The 19319-nt window shown below is 42.6% G+C and overlaps 1 protein-coding gene across 1 annotated transcript in view; it reads left to right on the top strand.

The window, feature by feature from the left end:
• SI (sucrase-isomaltase) overlaps positions 1–19319 on the top strand; it is a 331665-nt gene that overhangs the window by 260168 nt on the left and 52178 nt on the right. The window contains exons 52-55 of the mRNA XM_082249620.1: positions 6874–6986; positions 7066–7191; positions 12082–12210; positions 13035–13145. Of these exons, the coding sequence (XP_082105746.1) occupies positions 6874–6986; positions 7066–7191; positions 12082–12210; positions 13035–13145 (479 nt within the window). The remainder of the gene's footprint in view (positions 1–6873; positions 6987–7065; positions 7192–12081; positions 12211–13034; positions 13146–19319) is intronic.

The raw sequence follows: 19319 nt of genomic DNA, 5'->3' as shown, positions 1-19319 counted from the left end.
GTAATTGGGGCCTAGTGTGCTTCTGTACGTGTGAGATACATACACATTTTTTGATCATATTTCCTATTCCGCTATTCAATAAAAACCTTTGGGGATCAATTAAATTGCGGGATAGTCTGTGTCGGTACGTGTGAGATCCACCTTTCCAAGTTTTTGGGGTTCATCTCATACTTCTGAAGCTTTGAGGGTGCTGCCTGTTCCATACTCCTCCTCCTCCTCATCCATCCTTTTAGGTGTACAAACAATAGTAATTGGGGCCTAGTGTGCTTCTGTACGTGTGAGATACATACACATTTTTTGATCATATTTCCTATTCCGCTATTCAATAAAAACCTTTGGGGATCAATTAAATTGCGGAATAGTCTGTGTCGGTACGTGTGAGATCCACCTTTCCAAGTTTTTGGGGTTCATCTCATACTTCTGAAGCTTTGAGGGTGCTGCCTGTTCCATACTCCTCCTCCTCCTCATCCATCCTTTTAGGTGTACAAACAATAGTAATTGGGGCCTAGTGTGTTTCTGTACGTGTGAGATACATACACTTTTTTTGATCATATTTCCTATTCCGCTATTCAATAAAAACCTTTGGGGATCAATTGAATTGCGGGATAGTCTGTGTCGGTACGTGTGAGAGAGATCCACCTTTCCAAGTTGTTGGGGTTCATCTCATACTTCTGAAGGTTTGAGGGTGCTGCCTGTTCCATACCCCCCCTACTCCTCATCTAGCCTTTTAGGGGTACAAACAATAGTAATTGGGGCCTAGTGTGGTTGTGTACGTGCGAGATACATACACTTTTTTTGATCATATTTCCTATTCCGCTATTCAATAAAAACCTTTGAGGATCAATTGAATTGCGGGATAGTCTGTGTCGGTACGTGTGAGAGAGATCCACCTTTCCAAGTTGTTGGGGTTCATCTCATACTTCTGAAGGTTTGAGGGTGCTGCCTGTTCCATACTCCCCCTACTCCTCATCTAGCCTTTTAGGGGTACAAACAATAGTAATTGGGGCCTAGTGTGGTTGTGTACGTGTGATATACATACACTTTTTTTGGATCATATTTTCTATTCCGCTATTCAATAAAAACCTTTCTAGGGCAAGATCTTAAATTACAGAAATATGAGGAGACCGTCAAATAAGGGCCGTGGCCTGGGTCGTGGTGCTGCTGGTAGAGCTCCTGTTGCAAGGAGAGGACATGGTCGATCTGTGCCAGCTACACGCACAAGTGAAACACCTTCCTGAAGTGTGAGTAGGCGACAGAACCTGCATCAGTATTTGGTAGGGCATCAAACGCCCCTAGAAGTGATGAGGCCAGAACAAGTTGAGGCGATAGTAGATTGGTTTGCTGCTGACAGTGCCTCCAGTTCCTTCACATTGTCTCCCACCCAGTCTACTGCAGAAAGGTCAGAGTTGGCACCTGCAGCCAATGTCCAACCGTCTTTCACCTCACCCCCTTGCAAATCAGGCCAGCAGTCTGAGCCCCAAGCCATACAGCAGTCTCTTATTCTTTTTGAGGACTCTGTCAGCAGGGTTTCCCAGGGCCATCCACCTAGCCCTGCCCCAGAAGTGGAAGAGATTGAGTGCAGCGATGCCCAACCACTTATTCCTCAAGATGAGTACATGCAAGGATCATCGCAGCACGTCTCCGATGATGACGAAACGCAGGTGCCAACTGCTGCGGCGTTCAGCATTGTGGAGACCGACAAGGAGGGCAGGGGTGAAGACTGGGTGGAAGATGATGTGGAGGACGATGAGGTCCTCGACCCCACATGGAATGAACGTCATGCAGGTGAACTGAGTAGTTTGGAGGAAGAGGCGGTGGTCGCACAGAGCCACCAGCACAGCAGAAGAGGGAGCAGGGTGCAGAAGCGGAGCGGCCGTGCCCTAGACACTACGCCCGCTACTGCCCAACGCAGCAAGGGAACGAGCGCACCAAAGTCAGCTCAAAGGAGTTCTCTAGCGTGGAAGTTCTTTAGAAAATGTGCTGATGACAGGACACGAGTGGTTTGCACCCTGTGCAATCAGAGCTTGAAGCGAGGCATGAACCTTCTCAACCTGAGCACAACCTGCATGATCAGGCATCTAAGTGCAAAGCACGAGCTGCAGTGGAGTACACACCTTCAAAACCAAGAAACGTCTCTGGCTCATCCTGCTTCCTCTTCTGCTGCAGTCTCGGCCGCTCCAGCCACATCTGTAGTGATACCGGCACCTGCCACCCCGCAAACAGACGATCTGTCAGCAACACCACCACCTGGGTCACCAACAACCATCTCCACAATGTCCCGTGGAAGCGTTCAGCTTTCCATCTCCCAAACACTTGAGAGGAAGAGGAAGTACCCCCCTACCCACCCGCGATCCCTGGCCCTGAATGCCAGCATTTCAAAATTATTGGCCTTTGAAATGCTGTCATTCCGTCTGGTGGAGACGCACAGTTTTAAAAACCTTATGTCGGTGGCTGTCCCACAGTACGTCGTGCCCAGCCGCCACTACTTTTCCAGGCAAGCCATCCCTTCCCTGCACAACCAAGTGGGGGAAAAAATCAGGTGTGCACTGCGCAACGCCATCTGTGCCAAGGTCCACCTAACTACGGATACGTGGACCAGTAAGCACGGTCAGGGGCGTTATATCTCCCTAACGGCACACTGGGTAAATGCAGTGGCGGATGGGCCTGAGGCGGATAGCAATTTGGCGCATGTCCTTCCACCACCGAGGATTGCAGGGCGCTTCAGTTTGCCTCCTGTTCCTAACTCCTCCTACTCCGCTTCCTCATCCTCTACCGCCTCCTCATCCGGACAGCGTAACACCTTCACCACCAACTTCAGCACGGCCAGGGGTAAACGACAGCAGGCAGTTTTACAACTTGCCTGTTTGGGGGACAAACCACACACCGCGCAGGAGTTGTGGAGGAGCATGGAACAGCAGACAAATGAGTGGTTGCTGCCAGCGAGCCTCAAGCCCGGCCTGGTGGTGTGCGATAACGGGCGAAATCTCATAGCAGCTCTGGGCCTAGCCGGTTTGACGCACATCCCTTGCCTGGCGCATGTGCTGAATTTGGTGGTGCAGAGGTTCCTTAAAAACTACCCCGATATGTCAGAGCTGCTGCAGAAAGTGCGGGCCGTTTGTGCGCACTTTCGGCGTTCTCACCCTGCTGCTGCTCGCCTGGCAGCGCTGCAGCGTAACTTCGGCCTTCCCGCTCACCGCCTCATATGTGACGTGCCCACAAGGTGGAACTCCACCTTGCACATGCTGGAAAGACTGTGCGAGCAGCAGCAGGCCATAGTGGAGTTTCAGCTGCAGCACGCACGCGTGAGTCGCTCTGCGGAACAGCACCACTTCACCACCAATAACTGGGCCTCCATGCGAGACCTGTGTGCCTTGTTGCGCTGTTTTGAGTACTCCACCAACATGGCCAGTGGCAATGACGCCGTTCTCAGCTTAACTATCCCACTTCTATGCCTCCTTGAAAAAACAATTCGGGCGATGATGGAAGAGGATGTGGCACAGGATGAGGAGGAGGAGGAGGATGAAGAGGTAACATTTCCAAGGCTTTCAGGGCAGTCATTCGCAAGGGGCTCCGAGGGTGGGTTCCTGCACACGCAAACGCCAGGGACGCAATTGTCCAGCAGGGGCACAGTTCTGGAGGATGAGGAGGATGAGGAGGAGGAGGAGCTGGAGGAGGAGATGGAACCATGTTCACAGCAGGGTGGCACCCAGGCCAGCTCATGGCCATCACTGGTGCGTGGCTGGGGGGATACAGAGGACACGGACCATACACCTCCCACAGAGGACAGCCTTTCGTCGCCTCTGGGCAGCCTGGCACACATGAGCGATTACATGCTGCAGTGTCTCCACAACGACCGCCGAGTTGCCCACATTCTAACTTGTGCTGATTACTGGGTGGCCACGCTGCTGGATCCCCGTTACAAGGACAACGTACCGTCCTTAATTCACTCACTGGAGCGCGATCGCAAGATGCGCGAGTACAAGCGCACGCTGGTAGACGCCATGCTGCTGGCATTCCCATCTGACAGCGGGGCCACAGTGGAAGCACAAGGCAGAGGAGGAGGAGGAGGAGGTCGCCAACGCAACCAGGGCACCGCCAGCACCTCAGAAGGCAGGGTTAGCATGGCCGAAATGTGGAAAAGCTTTGTCAGCACGCCACAACAAACAGCAGCACCAGCAGCTCAGATGGAACGTCTTAGCAGGAGGCAGCATTTTACCAACATGGTGGAGCAGTATGTGTGCACACGCCTACATGTAGTGAATGACGGGTCTGCCCCCTTCAACTTCTGGGTCTCCAAATTGGGCACATGGCCTGAGCTTGCCCTTTACGCCTTGGAGGTGCTGGCGTGCCCTGCAGCCAGTGTATTATCTGAACGGGTATTTAGCACGGCTGGGGGCGTTATAACAGACAAGCGCAGCCGCCTGTCCAGAGACAATGTGGACAAGCTCACGTTCATTAAAATGAACCAGGCATGGATCCCACGGGACTTTTCCGTACCTTATGCAGAATAGCAATGGATACCGACCTTACCCACCCATTGTTCCATTTTTGCTCTTTCTCACTCTTTTGGGGTGTACCCTCATTTAAAATTTGTGAAAAGAAGCAGTGTTGGCTACCTCGTCCTCCTCCTCAGGGCCAGATTAATGTAGGGTCTATTGGAGCTGCAGCTCCAGGCCCCTACCTTTTATATAGGCCCCGGGTTGGCCATATTCACTGTTACCGCTCTTCTGTCACTTGTAAACACAGAAGTCTGGCTTCTATGCTCGCTTCCCCAGGCAGCACCCTCAGAACCTCCCCACACAGCGTGAAGGCCGGACAAGGAGGGACAGTTGGCGATGCATGGATGTGTTTATGGGCTTCAGAGACAGCATCCCATGTTGAATTAGGCATGCATGGCTGCACCCTTCCTCCTCTGGGTGCATGGCAAGGCACGGCCCTAAGGCCCTTCAAAATCCTCAGCACCAAGCCCATGATGCTGTTAATCCGGCCCTGGTCCTCCTCCACCGCCGCTTCCACCTACACCGCCCATAGGTGTGCGCAGCCTATTGCATTAAGGTGTGCACCCCAAAGTTGAAATACACATGCATGTGTTTGCCAGCAGGGAGAGTAATGTATCGGGGCCATGTACCTGTAGGCAAGGAGAAATAGAGCAGAGCAGGTCCCAGGGAGATCTTTCCCATCTCCTCACTGGCAATGCTATGTGCCCTAGGTGATTAGGGTGTGCCCAGGCACACCCAGCACACCCTGTGCGCACGCCTATGTCACCGCCACATCCACCACCACCTCAACCTCCCTCCTACTCCATATGGGCCTCGTCCTTCAGAGATGAAGAAGAACATTGTTTTATTTTTCTGTTTTTTTTTGTTGTTTTAAGTTATTTCCCTATCCACATTTGTTTGCAGAGCACTTGCCATGCTCTTAATTACGTTTTGCTGCCATTTGCAGCACTCTAGCCCTTTCCTTTGGTGTTTTAGAGCCATTTTAGTGCCTTAAAGTTCGGGTCCCCATTGACTTCAATGGGGTTCGGTGTCCGGGAAAAGTTCGGTAAAAGTCCGGGACACGGACCCGGACTTTTTTTTAAAGTTCGGCCGAACCCGTCGAACACGGACATCTAGGTGTCCGCTCAACCCTACTCCTGAGCATGTTTATGAAGTGGCAGCATTGTAAGAACAAAACAGAGGACCTTTAACAGATGACCATGGGCATGCTGAAATGTTCAGCTTTCTGCATTATAATATTGGTCTACTTAACTGGGAGTATTGAAAAGAGTAGTGCCCACTCCAATCTAATGTCTAGCTTTTTTTCTAGCACTTTTGCACTGACTGCTGTAGTTGCAGTGAGTGCCCTACTGCAAAGAGTCCAATCCAATCCAATGTCTAGCTGTTGCCTAACTTTTTTTCTAGCAGTTTTGCACTGACGGCTGCAGTTGCAGTGAGTGCCCTACTGCAGAGGTAGTCCACTGAGTGACTCCAATCCAATCCACTGTCTAGCTGTTGCCTAGCTTTTCTTCTAGCAGTTTTGCACTGACTGCTGTAGTTGCAGTGAGTGCCCTACTGTAGAGGAAGTCCACTGACTCCAATTCAATCCAATATCTAGCTGTTGCCTAGCTTTTTTTCTAGCAGTTTTGCACTGACTGCTGCAGTTGCAGCGAGTGCCTTACTGCAGAGGTAGTCCACTGAGTGACTTCAATCCAATCCACTGTCTAGCTGTTGTCTAGCTTTTTTCTAGCAGTTTTTCACTAACTGCTGTAGTTGCAGTGAGTGCCCTACTGCAGAGGTAGTCCACTGAGTGACTCCAATCTAATGCACTGTCTAGCTGTTGCCTAGCTTTTTATTCTAGCAGTTTTGCACTGACTGCTGTAGTTGCAGTGAGTGCCCTACTGTAGAGGTAGTCCACTGACTCCAGTCCAATCCAATGTCTAGCTGTTGCCTAGCTTTTTTTCTAGCAGTTTTCCACTGACTGCTGCAGTTGCAGTCAGTGCCCTACTGCAGAGGTTGTCCACTGACTCCAGTCCAATCCACTGTGTAGCTGTTGTCTAGATGTTGTCTTGTTTAGCTTTTTTTTCTAGCAGTTTTGCACTGACTGCACTGCAGTAGTGATTTATTGCAATGAGTGAGTGCAGCACTGCAGCAGTTTATTTATTATGCATTCCATTAATGCACAATCAGATGATGTGAAACATATGTCCCTGCAAGTGCACTTTTCCTATCAAAGATGGAGTTTTTCACAAACGGACCACATAAATTGGTATATATAATGATCAAACAGCTGACCACATAACATAATACTTTTCTCCGCATGACATAGTAAAATCTGTCCTAATATTGTTTCCTTTTTTATGACTAATTTGCAAATGAATATTGTATTTTGCAGATGTGACCCTGCAGCCAACCCCAGCTATAACATATCGTACAATTGGTGGAATTTTAGACTTTTTCATCATACTGGGTACAACTCCAGAAAGTGTAGTTCAGCAGTACACTAAAGTAAGAATACAAAACATTTAATACTTATTTGTACAGCTCTTTTTCCAAGTAAGGTTCTAACTTTTTTTTTTTTTTAAAGCTCATAGGACGCCCTGTAATGCCAGCTTATTGGTCTCTTGGTTTCCAATTATGCCGTTATGGATATAAGAGTGACAGTGAAATAGAACAACTGTATAAGGACATGGTGGCAGCCCAAATTCCATATGTAAGTAATGCTAAGGTCTGATAAGAAATTGTTACCAGTGGTATAACAACAACTATTCTTAGTATTAGCATAAAAGTGATATATGCAATAGATAGAGTTGGTTTACTAATAAATGACCAGTATGATCTTTTTTATATAATTGTATGAAAACGGAGTACTCATTAGAAAATGACACTTAAAGTAAAAGAAGTTTCCTTTTTTTTTTATTTTTTTTTTTTTAGAAGAATGTAAAAAAGAGAAGCTTGATGTAAATAATCTTATAGGTATCGGTTAATGTTTACAACACCTTGTTTCTGTGTTAAACTTGTAAATATAATTGTACATGGCGCTAACCATATTTTTACACTACATGTGAAGACTCTGCTTTTTGCTTTTCATAGTTATACAATGTTTGTGCTTTACTATTTCTTCTCACAGTGCAAGTGTATGGGTCTGTTAAAAATAGTACACCCTATGTGACTAGTATCTTATCTCAGCAATTTGTTAGGAAATATATTCTATCTATCTATCTATCTATCTATCTATCTATCTATCTATCTATCTATCTATCTATCTATCTATCTATCTATCTATCTATCTATCTATCTATCTATCTATCTATCTATCTATCTATCTATCTATCTATCTATCTATCTATCTATCTATCACAGTGTCAATCGAGCCAAATACCCCAAGATGTGTGTCCAAGGACCTTATGGCTTGTATTACACCGTACTTTAAGGGGAAAACTGTTTTATTTTGTAACTTCTGCTTTGTTTTTTGTTTTTTTCTTCCCCTGTTGTTCAGCTCTTTTTATTAAGAGTTAAAGTATACATTTTCATTACCTATTCTACTGTATATCTAAAAATGACATAACATGAAGCCCTTTTGGCTATATCAGGAGTAACGAAAAAAGTTTCAATATGCAGTTGAAAGACCAATATAAAGTTAGATCATAGATCCAAAGATAGTTTGAACATGAGCAGTTCAAGCAAATAAGTATTAGCAGGAAAGAAACAGGCAGAGCAATGGGGGGGTTACTGACTGCTTCTGATCCAGGTTCCTAGTCTACAAAAGAGAAAAGTCACACGTCTATCAGATGATTGTCAAAATTGCCTGCAGTGTGAGTGTGAGGCCCATGAGTCTTTTTGAACTTTTTGAACTACTGGAAAATGTCAAATTAAGTCTAGTTTTAACTTAAGTCAACGAGAACTGGACAGCTAAGCCTTCTCTATAGTTTGCTTTGTGGCCATCAAAACATGTCATAAGTTTAAACTGTTTCCAGAGACCTTCTGATTTGAGATTAGGCATTGAGTCATCTGGGTGCATGGTGATAGAGAAGAAAAACAGTGTTGCTAACATTTTATGACTCACTTCTACAATAACTGAGCCATCAGACAGGTCCAGGATGTATGAAAATAGGTAGCCAGGTCTGAACAGTTGCGAAAAATATTTACTACACAGTCAGGGGTAAAGGGGGCAACATGGTTAGGAACTGAATGCATTCAAAATTACAAAACATTATACGTAGTTTTCAGGATTTAGTAGTGCCACAACTTTTTATTTTTAATTAGATGGGAATAGGCAGGGTTAGAACATTTTGTCTATTTTTTTCTGCTATCCTGGGATCCTTCCTTATAATATTTAAACTTTTAAGGTGTCATAAATAAACATACATCTGTCTTTTAAAAGACTACTTGTGCCATTTTACTTAATACAAAGGGTTAAAAAATGTGTGCAAGCATAGTTATGATTCAGGAGTACATCCTTATATTATTGGAGATGGTTGCCTTCTCAAAATGTTTCACTGCCAAATGTTTCACTGTCCACTTCCACTTTAAATAAATAAGAGTTTCAACACTTGTATAAAAATACATAGTGATAATGCCTGATGGAATCAATTCACTAAGATAAATGATACATGAAGCCTGTTCTCCTCAGTTTAGTGGCTGAATTGCCTAGCACTTCCAACCAGAGCCAGTAGGTGGTGTCCAAATTGGAAAGCTTGTTGAAGGATGAACACATTAAAGGGACCACAGGCTTTGACGTTTGCCCAATAGAGCCTTTTGCAAGGGTTTTTAAGGACGCAATTGCCTAGGGTGAAGTGGAGGAAACTCTCCACAAGGTTAGAAAGTACTCAGTTCTCTTCTTTGAATGACTGGAGGAGTTAATCCAGAATGGAAAAGGCCTGTATAAACAACAGGTTGTCAAAACGTTAACCCCTAAAAGAGCCAAAGGTCAGCCTACTGCTATCTCCTCCAATGGTGGATGCATCATTAATGCCACTGGCAAAACACGTCACCTTTTGGTTACGATCAAAGACACCATAGTCCGAAAATTAGATCTAGATCTGAAGTGCTTTTACATACTCTAGCATCTGCAGGTGCCTGAAGACCAGCAATAACATTGGAAGAGGTAGGCAGAGCAATATCAAGTTGGATGGTTGATTTTAAAAAAGCCCTTCTGTAGGAAGTGGAGAGAGACAAGATGGTAATAGCTTTGTAAGACCTGAAATTGGTGGGAGACTCTGTGGCAGAGGCGTCAGCTGACATCAGTTGATGTTCTTCAAGAGCGATGTTGCCCAGAGTCACAGCAAGAGGGCATTATGGCTGAATCTATGGTCGGCGTACCCAACCTTAAAAATAAAACTGGTGCACGATACCAGATGATGGATCCAATCTATTTGGGAGTAGACAAGATACAGCTTTCACAAAGTTGACCACTGGCAGGTGAGGGGAGATATCATCTGACAAAAAAACAGAAAAATCAAAAAGGTCCAGCATGCATGCTGCAACTCCCAGGTAGATACCCAGGAGGCAAAATCCTATGGACTGGAAAAGATTACGAAAGGAACTGGAGAAGTACCCAGAGCCATATGAAGCTTTGCACACACACCTGGATGGAAAATATTCAGGATCAGTGGGCCACATTAGCTATAGTGATGTGACATTGGTGGAAGTTTAAGGGATGTCCCCCTTCCTATCTCTTCCAGCCAGCCAGGCTACCAGATTTGATGGAAAAGTAAATCATTCTAGTCCAGTTTGTAGCCAGATTAAATAAAAAACAAGCCATCGTGAATGTTCCAAATGCCAAGGGGAGATGAGGATTTAGTTCACCTCTGTTCCTAGTAAAAAAAAAAAATCAAACTCAGGCAATCTGTTCCCAGTGCTAAACTTGAAAAAACTCAACAAGCACAAAAAGTTGGAGTCATGAAAGATAGAGAACCTCTATTCAATTCTATGATTGATAAATCTGGGAGATTGGATGCTGTCTGTAGGTTTATCAGACACCTACTTGTCCCAATCCACCCTGCATTACCGTTCCACTACCAGTTCTGGTGCCTCCCCTTTGGTTTGTCCACCTTCCCAGGGCATTCACAAAGGCAAAAGAGAGGGGGATGAGAATATTAATACTTACTTACCTAAACCCCATTGTCTCTCGCTTCTGTCAATCAAATTCAGTTAACCAATCGGGAAAGAGAGGGGGCAGGGCCAAAAGGAAGCTCCATGTCTGAATGAATACACAGAGCTGCAGCTCGGCTTGGTTGCCCCCATAATAAGCTGCTTGTTTTTTTATGTACATTTAAATAAAAAAAAACAGCGCTAATGCAAAAGCAACGTGTGACGAATAAGGACCAACAAATACATCAAAATGCTCAAATCCAATAATTTGCATATATGAATGAAGTGCAAAACATGCTAAAGGTGAAACAGATGAAAAATAAATCACAAATAGATGCAATAAAAGTGAAAAGTATTCTCAGGAGATATTAATAATCAAAGTAACCTTTTTGGAAGCGTTTGAGAGAACATATTCAGAACATACAAAAAGTTACCCAAAACACTGCATTTCTAAACATTATGCTGAATGTCATAACAGATCCATCCTTATTAAGGTGAGCGACCATTGCACTCATAGGTTGGATAAGTGCCCGTTTTCTTCAAGATTCTGCACAGAAGACACCTTTTTTTATTATTGATTATCACCACTTAATATTTGTGGACTTTACATGAACTTTGATATATTTTTTCACCGTTATATGGACTTTGATTATTAATATCTCCTGAGAATATTTTTCATTATACGTGATTTATTTTTCACCTGTTTTTCACTTTTAGCATGTTTTGCACTTTATTCATGTATGCACATTATTGGATTTGAGCATTTGGATTTATTTATTGGTCCTTATATGTCACATGTTGCTTTTTGCATTAACACTGTTTTTTTCCTTATTTGAGCTTTATTGTATGTGGTGACCTTGCAGAAATTTGCTGCTATTGCCCGTTAATATTTTTTTACTTGTATTTGGTTCCTCACTGAATTTAATTATTGGTTAGCACATTGGTTCATTGCCTTCATTTTTTATGTAGTCTTCGAAGCCTCATGAACAGAAGCCTGTCTGCACTGTAATTTTTTTTTTCCTGCTTTGGCATTTGCACAGAATTTCTGTGGCAGTGTCCAGTTTCATGGATTTTGTTATTACAGTAGCTTGCCTACTAGCCTTTTAAAATGGCCAGAACTTAGTTTCAAGATGTACCCCCATTGAATTTGATGGGACTCGCTACTAAGTTTACCTTTCACAAAATTTCAAACGGAATTTGGTGATTTATCCCCCTGCACAAATTTACCTGGGCATATTCACCCATCCCTATGCATTACTAAATTAAGTATTTTATTTCTTGATAGGAGATACTGTAAAGAACTTTACTCTGTGACCTTTTAATAGCTTATTATGGGCAAACTAATGAAAGATACCTGTGGGTTTTATGAGATATTGCACATTGTATTGTCTATATATTGTAGTTTTTTTTTAAACTATGCATTCTTATTCATAGTGTACACTTTGTCACAATCTTTGCATTACTGTAAAAGCTCATTGTTGTGCACTGAATATGTATTGTGTCCTCTTAGGATGTGCAGTATGCTGACATTGATTACATGGAAAGGCAAATGGATTTCACTTTGGGCAAAAATTTTTCAAGACTCCCTGACATCTTCGATAAAATCCGATTGGATGGAATGAAAGTCATCATCATGCTGGTATGGCATATGTGAAGTATTTATGGATTGCTTAGCCAGCATTTGTAGCAATACTGTTTACACAACTATAAGAATCCTCATTACAGCATTTTAACTAAATCCTTTAACATTACGGAAAAAACACATATATTCAAATAATTATGTGTAAGTTTGTAATCCCTTCAAAGAACGCTTTCACGTTATAGACAATATGACATACATCAGTTGTGTTAATATTGCCTTTTTACCTTACATTTTAAATTTTTTAATTTTGCATGTTTTTACTTTCTTACTTGGTCACATACTCTTTTTATAGTAAATCTGCCATATGAGAAATGTAGAGGCTACTACATATAACTACTTAATGAAAGTTTATCTGCCTGACCATTATGCTAACCCGCCTAAATAACTAACCCTAAACAACCCTATTGTGTTTGTCTATTGTTGTGACTTAGATGAGGATCAGATCACATTTGATAGCAAATTACTGCAGAACACCAGTTAATTTCAAGGGGTTTACATACTTTTTATTGTCACTGTACCTTTTTAAGCATGTTTTCCAATGTAATACTTTACATTTAGTGTTTTGAATGCCTTTTAACATGCTGCACATTAAAATGCTTTGGTAAAGACTATACCGTACTACATGCAATTAAAGAATAATTGTATATCTGGTATAGGGCACCCTAAATACAGAGGTGTAAACAGGCCCTAAAGGTGGAATGAAAATTAATGGGGTTTCTTAGACATTGACCTTGTTTTATAGAAGAAAAAAATACTAGTAGACATACTGGCTTTATGGTTCATAAATAAAAAATCTTTTTTTTTTTTAAACCATGTTTTAGGATCCAGCAATTGCAGGAAATGAGACTGCGCCTTATCCAGCTTTTACAAAAGGAAGAGATCAAGATGTTTTTATAAAATGGGATGACAAGAGTGACATTGTGTGGGGCAAGGTATTTATGAAATTCAGTTGATAAAGGGGAATGTTCACAATTCTATGGTAAAAAAAAGAAAAATGTAGGTTTGAAGCATGACTTGGGGCTGAGTCACATTTTTAACCACTTCTGGAGCAGAAGGTTTTACCCACTTAATAACAAGGCCATTTTGTGCGACACGGCACTACGTTATTTTAACAGACAATTGCATGGGCGTGCAAAACCGTACCCAAATAAAATTGATGTTGTTTTTTCCCCACAAATGGAGCTTTCTTTTGGTGGTATTTGATCACCAATGCGATTTTTATTTTTTGCGTTATTATTCTGCTATATAACATTCCCAATAGAAAAAATGTAAAAATCAAATTTTTCATCGTTTTAGGCTAACATATATTCTGCTACATATTTTTGGTAAAAAAAATCCCCATTAAGTGTATATTGATTGGTTTGCGCAAAAGTTATCATGTCTACAATATAGGGGAAAGATTTATGTCAATTTTATTTATTTAATTTTTTTTTTATTAAAAACGGTGGCCATCAGCAATTTTTAGCAGGACTGCGACTTTGCGGTGGACAGATCGGAGACTTAACTAACATTTTTGACATTTTTTGGGGGGGCACCAGTGTCATTACTACAGTGATCAGTGATAAAAATGTGCACTGTTACTGTACTAATGACACTGGCAGGGAAAGGGTTAACACCAGGGGCGATCAAAGGGTTAAATGTGTCCCTAGGTGGTGTTTTCTAACTGTGTGGGGGATGGACATGCTGAATGAAGACAGAAACCTGTGTTCCTAAATAGGAGGAACACAGGATCCCTGTGTTCATCACTGACAGAACAGCGGTCTGCTGTGTCTACACCGGTAGACCGCCGTTCTGTCTCCACAGGGAGCAATCGCAGGTGCCCGATGAACATAGCGTCCACCTGACCCGCGGATTGGCTCCCCCTGTGGCCAATTGGCGTGTGCGCCCACCCCCACTAGTTGTCTCACGAAGCGACATACAGGTACATCCTTTCACGGGACAGAGCCGACCTGCCGCAGTATAAGTACGGCCGCTGGTCGGCAAGTGGTTAAGGAACATTATGTAATGTTAGCATTTTAAATGGTACCACAACTCACTAAAGCAGCAGGACTTTAATTGCAATGCACCACAGTTCATGGCAATACACTACCACAATGCACTGTATTTAAGAAATGCTGCATTAACATTTTTTGTCTGTACTTGTGTGTGTTTAGACAGCTAATTTATTTTGAATAGGCTGTCGACAAAGTACATTAATGTGTCATGCAACATACATTAGGTATATTAACATAATGCACAAGTGTGGCAAGGTGTGAAAGTGCTGTAAGTGTTGTGAAATATCTACCGTAGGGGCCTGATTCAAATTTAGAGCTAGAAAAGAGTTAGGGTTAGTTCACATTAATTGTTAATGGTACCCCAAATTCATTTCACAAACGCAGAGTGTTTCCAGCCACCAAACCGCATCGTTCCACAGTAACATATGGCTTGGTGTGGTGTGATTTGCAAAAGTAGTGCTTGCACTACTTTTTCCACATCCCTGCATGTTTAGCAGCTCATTCAGATGAATGGGCTGTCAAATCAGGAGGGATTGCACGAGAATGTGTGCGTGCACACATGCGAGTTCCAGTGTGAACCAGCTCTTAGTCAAGATGCCAAACTGCATTCAAAGGCTTCCTGCCTGTGTTTATACATCAACATTGCATCAAACACAGAGCACCAATGTTTATACTGCAGGGGGTTGATGCCAGCACAATACAGAACACAGCATTCTAACTAGCTGTAAGACAATTTGGGTCTCCTTAGATCTGAAAGATGTTCTAGCCCAGCCTGCATGCAGTCTTTTACTAACACACCACAAAGCCCTGCTTATTCCAGTGAAAATTAAATTATGCTCCAGGATAGAAAAGGGTTTGACAAGCATAACCCCCTACCTACTGCTGGATAGATCTACCACTACCACCACTTTATCTTAAAGTGGAACTTCACCCATGACTCTGCCCTGGACCTACAGGGACTGTTTGTCATGCTATCTATATAGACTTCACTCAAAATTTTACCATGTGTGACTCTTCATAGCATGCTTCTATTGAGCAATCCCTTTCAGTTTTTTTTAACTGTCAGTGACATTGTTGGTAAAGAGAGACATTTTTACCTAGTTTACCATTTCGGACTTATCTAGACCATCCAAAATGTGTTGTTGGCCAGGTTCCACGCCTTTGTGTAAAAGTGATGTCTGTGACTTTAGGACCACCTGATCGCTTTTACTGTGCTCATGGGTGCTGCTGCCCCATTTGGTCACTCCTGGTCTCTCCTGCTCTTCTCGGGACCCCCAGACTACATAATGTGAAAAAAGGATGTCAGGCAGAAGAGCCAGAGGAGCATCTATTCCCTGGACTCCTCTGTGTAGTTTAAACCCGGAAATGATCAGGGCAATTAGTATGTTTTTATTCTATAAGGTCCCCCTGAGTTCATAAAATATATAATATTCTGGGGGTTTTGGGTAATTTTTATAGCAAAAATTATTTTGCATTGTGAAAAAAGAAAAATGCTCTAGAGGGGAAGTGGTTCAATAAGTGTTATTTAATAAATTATTTTATTATGCTCTAACGGTCTTTGTTCAAAATCACCAATGCACAAACCCCAAAATCCCACATTTTTCAGACTGTGAAAGCAACACTGGATTCATTGCACTGTGGGTCCAAGGTATGAAGATGTGTTTTGCTTCTAAAGGGTTTGGGAAACATCTCTGCAGATTCTGAAATGTAGAGTTTGAACTTTAAACTTTAAATTGGACTTTGTGCAAGAATATACTCTTAATCGTATATCACAGGACACTACTACTTATGACTACTTAGGCTTTTCTGCCACCTTCAGATGATAGTGCACTGGTCAAAAAATTCCCTTCCTGCTAAAACCCCTCCCAGCCTGGCTAAGCCTCAGTTTTTAGCTAGTGCCCTTAGGTGATGGATGTGCCTGCATATGTTTCTGAAGATTTTTCTTCATTGGTTTTGTCCCTTGTTTTCTGGTCTATTCTAAATACCCCTGCTAAAGTAGAAAATAAAATTACCCGAATCAATCACCTATGTACAGAGACCAAGAGGAACTGTACTAGGACGCCACATGCAAAAGCACAGATGAGCTTAATGTTGCCTCTCAGTGCAGCATTATGTGAGCTGTGATCTCCAGGGTACTATGTATCAGGTAATCTCACTGGCAGGGCAATTTGCAGTTCCAGGGCAGTGAATCCTATGGAGGAATCAAGTTCCCGATGGCAGCCCTGTGTGGTGTGCCTGCCATGATGATCCTGTTGCATAGACTAGTGAGTTATTCAGTGGTAGAAGATGTGGTAGTTTTTTCCCTTCAATGTTTCATGTGCATTGGAGCTGTGTAGTTTGCTTTTTACAGACAGAGAAATATAGCACAGTGGCAATGTTTAAAAGGGATGGACTGCTATGGTAAGCATGCTTGATGACATGCTTTGCCTGCCACTTTGATGTTTCTCCAGACACACACTCCAATGCAATGGTTCAGCTATATTTAGCCACAGCACCTGAACACTAGGGATGATCGAACTTTTGAAAAGTTTGGTTCGGCCAGAACATCCGAACTTCCCGAAAGTTCGGCCCGGATTTCAGAACCCCATTGAAATCAATGGGACCCGAACTTCGGTAATCAAAAAACACAATTTTTAAGCCCTAAAACCCAATAAATGCCCCTAAAAAGTCCCTAGGGTTCTGGGTCATGCCCCATTAACTATTAATCACACAAAAAAAAGTTCTTAAAAATTGTCATTTTTGATAAAAAAGCCAATTATTGAAAAAAAAAAGAGAGATTTTTGGATTTAGTATCTGGGGGGTCTATAAAGTGTACATGTGAAGTTTCAGCTCTGTAGCATGTCCAGAACCATGAAAAAAAAAAAAGATAATTTTTCAGTAGAACAGGGATGTGGGACCCTCCTTTTACACCTATATGATCTTTTTTTCTGGTTCTGGACATGCTACAGAGCTGAAACTTCACAGGTACACCTTTTAGACCCCCCAGACACAAAATCACACAAAAAAAGTTCTTAAAAATTGTCATTTTTGATAAAAAAGCCAATTATTGAAAAATTAAAAAAAAAAAAAAAGAGATTTTTTGATTGATTTTTTTGGATTTCGTATCTGGGGGGTCTAAAAAGTGTACATGTGAAGTTTCAGCTCTGTAGCATGTCCAGAACCATAAAAAAAAGATTGTTTGTATTAGAACACTTTCAGCACAGGAGTTTTCACACCTTGCCGGTTTTATAGCAGGCATTTTTTGGGTTCTTTGCAGTCAGGAAAAACATCTGAACTTGTGTATAGTGGTACTGTGCACAAGTTCTAATGTTTTGCCTGCCTCCAAAAACCCCCAAAAAATGCCAGCAAAAACACACCTGGGCATTTTTTTTTGACGTTTTTTTGGCTTTTTTTGGGTTCTTTTGAGGCAGGCAAAACATCTGAACTTGTGTATAGTGGTATATATACACACATAATTATATGTATATAGACACCTAGCCATATATAGGTGTGATAGTAGCAGAAATATATTACTGTAAATGATTTCATTAGCGCAAGCATATATTTCTGCTACTATCACACCTATATATGTCTAGGTGTGTATATAAATATATGTATGTGTGTATATACACCACTATACACAAGTACAGATGTTTTGCCTGCCTCCAAAACCCCCCAAAAAATGCCAGCAAAAACACACCTGGGCATTTTTTTTTTACGCTAGCGGTTTTTTGGCATTTTTTTGGGTTCTTTTGAGGCAGGCAAAACATCTGAACTTGTGTATAGTGGTATATATACACACATAATTATATGTATATAGACACCTAGCCATATATAGGTGTGATAGTAGCAGAAATACATTACTGTAAATTATTTCATTAGCGCAAGCATATATTTCTGCTACTATCACACCTATATATGTCTAGGGGTATATATACAGACATATATGTGTATATATACCCCCTATACACATGTTCAGATGTCATGTCTGACATCAAACATGTCCTCAAAAAAGCACTGGCAGTGGCAACCCCTGCAGCATGAAAAATGCTTGCTGGTGAGAAGCCATATTCCTGTCCCGAAGCAACTCAGAGAAATGATCATTTCTCTATAGCGGTCACCCTGCTATGGAAGGGTTTTGTCACCCTTCCATAGCAGTCACTGTCAGTTAACCCTACACTACACTACGGTCCCCTTACACTTAACACTTTCCCTACAGAAACTAAATTTTTGAAGCTAACTTAAGTGTAAAGGAGCACTCTAACTACACTAGATATCCCTTTCCTCACACTAATAAATGCTAAATGACACTTTTAAAGTAAAATTAACAGAACTGCTTCCACTCTCTTCCATGTCCAGTATAACAATGCTAGGAATATGGCGGGGGCTATCTTATATACTGGGGGGCGTATTCACTAATGATTGGTCTAGGGACCCCCTAGTCACTCCAATCACATTCCTAGCATTCTCCTGCCCCCTCAATTGGCTTTTGCTAATGGTTCTGGTCCAATCACGGGCTTTTAAAGCCCATTTCCTGAAGCATTGCATTTTGGTCGGTTCTGGTTGCCGAATTCCGAACTTTTTGGGCAAAAAGTTCTAAATTCGGCCAAACCTCGAACACCCAATGTTCGGGCCGAACCGATGGTGGACCTGAACCGTTCGATCATCCCTACTGCACACCACAGCAGCCAACAGCACATTGGCCCCCGAACACAGCAAGTATTGGGATACTTGTTTGTTGGGGTTGACTTGCCACTTAGGTGTTCTGACTTGTGCAGACACTCCTCTATGCTGGATGGCCATGCTATTTAATGGACATAAAAGCCATACTAACCCTCAGCAAGCCATGACCTAATGCAGACACAGTGGTAGGACAAAAAATGATGGGTAGGCTCCTGAATCCCTCTATGAGGTAGGGATGACCTCCTGCACAGTTCTTCCTGTAATGGCTTACCTATAGTCACATGACCTCTGAATCCCTGACCGTATCTGGTATTTACACTGTCCCAGGGACCCAGTCCTCCAGTTCCTTTGCATCAAAGGAGGGAATTTTTGTATCAATTTCTGGTTTGAAAGGTCAGCCCTCAAGTGTTCACACTGGTTTGGCCCTCTTTAGGAATCCTTCTACCCAGT

The sequence above is a fragment of the Pelophylax lessonae genome, assembly GCF_965119305.1.
Source record: "Pelophylax lessonae genome assembly, chromosome: 3".
Lineage (NCBI taxonomy): Eukaryota > Metazoa > Chordata > Amphibia > Anura > Ranidae > Pelophylax > Pelophylax lessonae.
This window is presented reverse-complemented; position numbering and strand designations above follow the sequence as displayed.